The 8,006-nt window shown below is 35.5% G+C and overlaps 2 protein-coding genes across 2 annotated transcripts in view; one reads left to right on the forward strand and one right to left on the reverse strand.

Moving 5' to 3' along the window:
- The window catches only part of LOC107679728 (glutamine-dependent NAD(+) synthetase-like), a 13,836-nt gene extending 12,510 nt beyond the window's left edge, over window positions 1–1,326 (reverse strand). The window contains exons 1-6 of the mRNA XM_016475369.1: window positions 1,150–1,326; window positions 979–1,039; window positions 647–763; window positions 504–557; window positions 268–357; window positions 110–161 (exon numbers count right to left, since the gene is read on the reverse strand). Coding sequence (XP_016330855.1) covers window positions 110–161; window positions 268–357; window positions 504–557; window positions 647–763; window positions 979–1,039; window positions 1,150–1,234 — 459 coding nt within the window. The 5' untranslated portion in view covers window positions 1,235–1,326. The remainder of the gene's footprint in view (window positions 1–109; window positions 162–267; window positions 358–503; window positions 558–646; window positions 764–978; window positions 1,040–1,149) is intronic.
- An 820-nt stretch (window positions 1,327–2,146) lies between these two features.
- LOC107679738 (7-dehydrocholesterol reductase-like) lies at window positions 2,147–7,583 on the forward strand. Its single transcript, XM_016475377.1, has 8 exons — window positions 2,147–2,230; window positions 3,482–3,596; window positions 4,301–4,523; window positions 4,620–4,710; window positions 4,855–5,068; window positions 6,003–6,207; window positions 6,396–6,527; window positions 6,644–7,583. The coding sequence occupies exons 2-8, from the start codon at window positions 3,487–3,489 to the stop codon at window positions 7,106–7,108; spliced, it is 1,440 nt and encodes a 479-aa protein (XP_016330863.1). The 5' UTR covers window positions 2,147–2,230; window positions 3,482–3,486; the 3' UTR covers window positions 7,109–7,583.
- Window positions 7,584–8,006: the final 423 nt, after the last annotated feature.

Raw genomic sequence — 8,006 nt, forward strand, 5'->3', positions numbered from 1 at the left:
ACCAAATCAGCAAATTAATAATAAGAACCATTATTAATAATAAATTACCTTTAATAATTGATAATAATTAAGCTTTATAATTAGGTAATACAAAATAATAATATTTTACCTGCCCTGTCACATCTTGGATCATTCTGGGTAAAAAGTACTCCTCAACATGTCTGCAACAAAATTAATTTTATATGTGATCTATCATTTATCACCGATTATTAAAGACTTTGCTAGGCAAACAACCCCAAGATTTAACCAATACATCATGGAATATACCTGGGTCGACTCCAAGGTGAAAACCATCGAAATTCTCTGTTGTTGCCATAATTAGCCAAAAGCATTTTAGGACGAATTAACAGTATCTTTCTGTCAAATATAAAAATAGACATATTATTAGATATAAGATATTATTGGATATATTATAAGATATTATTACACATATAATTGTAATTAACTAATCATTAAGCAGTAATGCAAATGCTTTATAACACTGCACTATAGTAAAATCTTACTTGTTCAAGAAAATGACTCTACAGTTGTATCGAACATTGTGATGCATAACAGGCCTGTGGAAAGAGCAGATAAAAGTGAAGTTAAATGCATCAGAAACCATATACATTTTTTTTTTCACAATGTTTTAAACAATATAACCTACATTCCCACATCACAGATGATGTCTTGTGTCAAAGGAGATTCCAAGAGCGACTTCAGAACCTGGAAACAATGGAGCAGGATGTCGGACTCATAGAAATGATCTGCACAGCCGTACCCACTGATGTATATGAAAGATTTGTGAAAGACCATAGAAATACAATATCATCAGTTTTCTCATTTTCAACATTGAATTATAGTTGGGTTATATTTTATTATATTATATTATATATGAAGGTAAATATTCTAATAATCTGCGTGTCCTCCTTATTCTCAGTTGTAAAAATGCATCACATATTTGTTGAAATATCTACAGTCTATGAATGACAATATTACCAGATGTCTAGCTCTGGTCCCAGTCTGTACTTAGCTCCTCTCTGTTTGGCTATCTCAATACCTGTTTTGGAGAAAAGAGTAGATGTAAAATGAGGCAAGGTCACTTTAAGATCATAAGACCTTTAGTACTATTAGTTACTACCACTGGTGACAAATTGCAGGTGAACTTACTTTTAAGTATTCTTGTCAAGTTGCCTTCAAAATCAAGTGCCCACTGATTCAAGGAGCAAGTCGCTAATGTAACCTTGCGACCCATTTTGCACAGACACAAATGATTTAAAATGTATCAAAGCAACTCTGCACTTGACAGCAGCCGTGCAACAGTACTCAAAACTTTTATTTACTGTAGTTCCGTTTCCGGTCTGTACAATTCTGCACTTCAAAATAAAAGTAATAGTTTAGCGTAAGGAAAACTCAGAATATACAAACATATTTACAGTGAACTAATAGCAGAGACAGCACTTTGTGAGAAATTTTGAGGTTAAACATTCTTTGATGAAAAAAAAAAACATGCAATCTTTGCTATCCAGAGCCATAATTATGAAACTACCAACACCATACAATATTGTTTCAACGTCTTTTAAGTTTTAAATAATTCATCTTTAAGAATAAACACATAAAAATGAGTCAAACTGTTATTTCAATGCTGTAAAATACCAGGATAAATTTTAAATAAATAAATAAATCATGAACAATAAATGCAATGTTCCCTTTCATTATAATTTGTTATTTTACGTTCCAAAGTAATGCTTCTTTTATATTGTTTTTATTTTATTTATTTATTATTGGCAATTATGCACTTATTATTAGCTTTTAATAACAAGTGAGGTGTTTTCTCTACAAATTTGCCAGTGAAGCAAATAAAGCTTTTACGTGTGTTTATGAAAAGGTTGGCATTTTCCTTATAAAAAAAATATTTGATAAATTCATTGTTATAGACTTGAGAATTGCCATTTTAATTTACTTATCATTTCTAATGCTGTAAAGTAACTGCGTCAATGTGGTGTAAGTGGATGCTCTTGATGAAGAAGACAGCAGGGCCCATGGGCTGAGCTCATCAGGCGCTCATGGCTTTAGGTCTCGGTTGTCCAATCACTGACGCGAGTATGCATTTAATCTGTCTCTGATTGGATGTGTGGTCATTACGTCACCTGTGGGTGGAGTCAGAACTCGGCCAGAGACTCCCCTTTGCTCGTTGCATCACTGTGAACATCTGGGCAGCGTGAAGTGGCGCAGCATCACCGCTATAACTGTAAGCATTTGTGATATTTCACTTTTTAAACAGTTGCTTTTATGTATTTGAAATTATCGTATTGTAAACTATATGCATACTTTATCGAGCATTTTATGTACATACATCTTTTTTTAGTATCTGCATCCTGCTTAATTATCGTATCGGATTGGGGTAATTACAACTATCACACTGGATTGGCATTGATATGAGGAAGTATGTTACGACTGGAGTCATATTTCCCTTTAAACTGCTTTATGTCGCATTAAACTCAACGAGCACATTTACTTTGGCAGGAGAATAACGCACAGGTGTCACGCACACCTGAAGTTCCATCTGCGTGACACGTGATTGGGTGTTTTTGGCCACTTTTAGCTTTGTTGAGTTTTCTAAGATAAATTATTAAAAGTCAAGAAATTACCATTTGACAACATTAGAACAGTCATGAACATTTGTACACTGTAATTTCCACCAAATCTCAAAAAAATGTATGGTGTGTTATCTATGGTATAACTAGCATTTTATGTATCCTAAATAGACGAAAACAATACTTTTGATTGATTTGATAAAATTACAGCTTGATTGTAAATAAAACACAATAAGAATATATGTTTTGGTGCCTCCTATTTAATCTCAAACATGATCTTTAGTGATAATGTTGTCTTCTTGGGAAACAAGGTAAACATCTTTTAATAAAATAAATATTAGGGCAATATTTCTTTGTTGTAGTGGAAATTATGCCATAACTGAAATTTGTTTAGATTATCATAGTTTTCAGCATGTTTAGTATTATTATGCTATTACATATTTGAAACCATATAACGCTAAGTAGAACATTTCTCTTGGTGTTATTCATATGCATATTTGTTAATATGCCCATAATAAAAAGTGGACTAAAAATCCATAAACTGAACATAGATTCATGCAGAGCATCTGTATTTGCTTGCATAACATAACCACACAATTAACAATCTCATATCAGTTGGAAAGATAACATTATATGTCATAGCACTAAAGGAAACAACCCTGGCCTGGTTCTGAGATTATATATGATAAGTTATGTTATAATCATTATTTAAAACCATGGACTTATAATATTTATAACACCTAGATCTTCTGTTTGCTATCTGTTATCTGCAGTGCACTTTGTTCTCCTCTTATGCACTCATGCTAGAGACATGTTTACCATCTCAGAGGTTATTTTTATGCTCTTCTTCCCAATCTAATCCTCTCTTTCTCTCTGCTTTTTTTTTTTAAATTTCACTCCCTCAGACATCATGACGACGGCCGACGCTGTGAGAAAGCGCCATAAGGGCAGCTCCAATGGAGCCCCCCGGGCAGGGGTGAAAGACCAAGCGAAGGAGCCGGTACAGTGGGGAAGAGCATGGTAAGCCACTGCACTACTGAAGTCATTCAGTCATGCACAAAACATTGTTTGATCAGGTTCAACATTATAATATATATTGTATTTTCAGTTTTGTTTTTTGTTTTTTTAAAGGGGTCATATGGTGCGATTTCAATTTTTCCTTTCTCTTTGGAGTGTTACAAGCTCTTGGTGCATAAAGAAGATCTGTAAAGTTGCAAAGACTAAAGTCTCAAATCCAAAGAGATACTCTTTATAAAAGTTAAGAGTCAACCACTCCTATCTGAAAGCTGAATAAATAAGCTTTGCATTGATGTATGGTTTCTTAGGATAGGACAGTATTTGTCAGAGATACAACTATTTCCAAATCTGGAATCTGAGGGTGCAAAAGCATCAAAATATTGAGAAAATCGCCTTTAAAGTTGTCCAAAGGAAGTCCTTAGCAATGCATATTACTGATCAAAAATGAAGTTTTGATATATTTACGGTAGGAAATTTACAAAATATCTTCATGGTATCTTCATGGTATTTTTGGCTATTGCTACAAATATACCCCAGTGACTTAAGACTGCTTTTGTGCTCCAGGGTCACATACCTCTGACCCATACAATGTATTGTTGGCTATTGCTACAAATATACCCGTGCTGCTTATGACTGGTTTTGTGGTCCAGGGTCACATATTTGACTTGTACTTTTGACTCATATTGCTAATCTGTTGATCTCTGTAGGGAGGTGGATTGGTTCTCTCTGACAGGTGTGATCCTGCTGCTGTGCTTTGCCCCCTTCATCGTCTTTTTCTTCATCATTGCATGTGATCAGTACCAGTGCTCCATCAGCCACCCATTACTGGACCTCTACAACGGTGAAGCCACCCTGCTCACCATCTGGAACCATGCCCCTTCCTTCACATGGGCTGCTGCCAAGATCTACGCAATCTGGGTCACATTTCAGGTGTGCAGAATTACAGATGAATAAATGCGTAATAACATTAATAGTGTTTGAATAGGTTTTAGCTTGAATTATGAGATTTGGTTGTGTCTACACTAGGTGGTGCTGTACATGTGCGTTCCAGATATCATGCATAAGATTCTTCCAGGTTACGTGGGAGGAGTGCAGGATGGTGCTCGAACACCAGCAGGTAAAAAAATACATAATAAGGACAAAAATGTAAATGTAAAAAAATAATGCAGATTTACTCAAATGACTCACTATTGGTTTGTGTGGTGAATCGTATCAAAACCTTATTTAATTAATGTAATATAAATGTGTTGCTCTCTCTCAGGTCTGATTAATAAGTATGAAGTCAACGGTCTGCAGTGCTGGATAATCACTCATGTTTTATGGGTGGCTAATGCACAATACTTACACTGGTTTTCACCAACCATCATCATTGATAACTGGATACCTCTCTTATGGTGCACCAACATCCTCGGCTATGCCGTGTCCACTTTGGCTTTCATTAAGGCTTATCTGTTCCCTACCAACCCAGAGGACTGGTGAGAAAACACGTTTTGATTATATACTGCGCATACAGTGAGTCTACACATCTCTGTTAAACTCAAGCTCTGAGAAGTAAAAAAGTAAAATCAGTTCAGATCTTTTTCCACATTTAATGTTATATTAAAACCAGCAGAATTCAAGTAACAACAACACACACATCCTTTGTAAGCTCTTTGCAGGCCGTGGCTTCAACAATAAAATGTGACCAAGAGGATGTTAAGAACATTCTACAGAAACAGTTGATTTTTATTTTTATTCACCTAAATGATGACCACATGATTACAATTACTTTTCAGTAAGAGACTGAATGTGATTGGTTAATTCAAAAACAGAGTACCATGCTCCACTACCACTTTTGCAACCAGGTAATTTTGTTTTTATTTTATTTTTTCCCTTAAATGTTTCTATCTGTTTATTACATACATTTTTCTGGTTTCAATATTACATTAAATGTAGGAAAAGATATGACAAGATTCTTTTTTACATCTCAAAAAGCTTTAATTTTAATAGAAGTGTGTTCACTTTATATACCCACTGTATAGTAACAGTGGTTTGGCCCATTAAATTTATGACTGAAATCTGGTTTTGAGTCAGAAGAGAGGTGTGTTGTAAAATTATAAATGAAAGTGTAAACAGTCTTGCTTTCATTTGAACATTTTAAATGCCTAATTTAATAAATATTGTAAATAATAATAACAAAACAACAACAAGAACAGTAATTATTTTTATAATAATGAATTACTTTACTTATTTATTCTACTTTTATTTTTTACCAGTTTTATTGTTTCTTAATCACAAACTATATCTGAGTGTGTGTGGGTTTCAGTAGTTTTACAAAAAAGGCATGATGTTTGTTTCATTGGATTGTCCAAAGAGTAAAATGCATGTAAACACTAAATAGATTCTGTCTTATTCTTGTTTGATTTGCAGTAAATTCACAGGCAACATCTTCTACAACTACATGATGGGAATTGAGTTCAACCCTCGTATAGGAAAATGGTTTGACTTCAAGCTTTTCTTCAATGGCCGGCCGGGTATAGTGGCATGGACCCTGATTAACTTATCCTACACTGCTAAACAGCAGGAGCTGTACGGTTATGTGACAAACTCTATGATCCTGGTCAATGTTTTGCAAGTGAGTCATGTAGCCACTAGGTGGCACTATAAAACAACTTAGTAGTGCTTTACTATTGCTTATACATTGCCCAGATTCAACAACATTTTTTTTTTCAGTATTGATTGATTTTTAAAGTGTTTTTCATTTCATTCATATTGTTCCTTTCACTGCTTCATATAACAACCTTGACCCTTTTCTTCTCTAAGGCCATATATGTATTGGATTTCTTCTGGAATGAAGCCTGGTACCTCAAGACTATTGACATCTGCCATGATCACTTTGGCTGGTACCTGGGCTGGGGAGACTGCGTGTGGCTTCCTTTCCTCTACACACTACAGGTGTGTATCTGAGCAGTATATGTGCTGGATGTGACATCTACAATACTAGACTCACTATTTTGCCTCGTATACAGCTTCATTGATTTCAGTAGGAGTAATGCTGTCTTGTTCTTTAGGGCCTTTACTTGGTCTACAACCCCATTCAGCTTTCTACGCCTCATGCTGCAGGTGTCCTCATCCTGGGTCTGGTGGGCTACTACATCTTCCGCTCAACCAACCACCAGAAAGACCTTTTCCGTCGCACAGAGGGTAACTGTAAAATCTGGGGTAAGAAGCCCACCTTCATCGAGTGTTCATACCGATTGGCCGATGGCGGGATTCACAAGAGCAAACTGATGACCTCTGGGTTTTGGGGGGTGGCCCGTCACATGAACTACACGGGCGACCTGATGGGCTCACTGGCGTACTGCTTAGCCTGCGGTGGCGAGCACTTGCTGCCCTATTTTTACATCGTCTACATGACCATCCTGCTGGTGCACCGCTGCATTCGTGATGAGCACCGCTGTAGCAACAAGTACGGCAAGGACTGGGAGTGCTACACCGCAGCCGTGCCCTACCGTTTGCTGCCCAACATCTTCTAGAGCGTTTCGCCATATACAGAAATACCATTTATCTTGTTATTTTATGTGGCTGCTCATACTTATTTTAAACAGTTGGCTTTTTAATCTTTTCATGGGAGTGTGAATGGCAGATTTTACAAAGATTATTTTGCATTTTAGTGAGTGTGAGTGTGGATATACTATACATGAATATATAAGTGCAAGATTATCAAGGGGACACAATGCACTGCATTACAGAATGACATTTGAAAAAGCTCTTAAGATACTGTGATCAGCTCAAGTCTTAGTGTTCCTGTCTAGCTCTATCTTTTTTGTTTTGTTATGTTATGTTTTTTTCCCCCCGATAGGCAGTGAAACTCATTGTATAGAGAATAGCACTCATTATTGTTCAGGATGTAAATAGACAAAAGTCTATACATTCAGAAATGCTCAGACTACAGCTTATCATATTTGTATTCATATTTTTTCTACAAGTCAAACTACTGAAATAAAAGTTTCCCACTTTGTCTGTGCTTGTTCTAGTTGTGATATTAATGAATCTAAAGCAAAAAATTGTATGTACAAAAAAAAAAAAAAAAGTTAAACTGTGTTAAAGTGCACATCCTCAATTTAAGTTTAAGGATAATGATAAGTCAGAGTTTTTCAACAAGCCTGACAAGAACATGCAATGACACAAGAGCATTTAGTTGATCTTGCATGTTTTTCTTATCTAAATATACTTAAAACAGATACACATTAATACCACTGAAATCTTTTACGAAACAAATGATTGACTTTGTTTGCTGAACCATGATGAACTTGATAATCCCTGGATAGATAGCTAATTTCCCAAAAACAACATGCCACCTGCACTTACATGAATAAAACGCAGAGCAAGATGCATACAATATAACCCACATTTTTACTACTATACTTGATT

The sequence above is a fragment of the Sinocyclocheilus anshuiensis genome, unplaced genomic scaffold (genome assembly GCF_001515605.1).
Source record: "Sinocyclocheilus anshuiensis isolate Anshui unplaced genomic scaffold, SAMN03320099.WGS_v1.1 scaffold224, whole genome shotgun sequence".
NCBI classification, from domain to species: Eukaryota; Metazoa; Chordata; class Actinopteri; order Cypriniformes; family Cyprinidae; genus Sinocyclocheilus; species Sinocyclocheilus anshuiensis.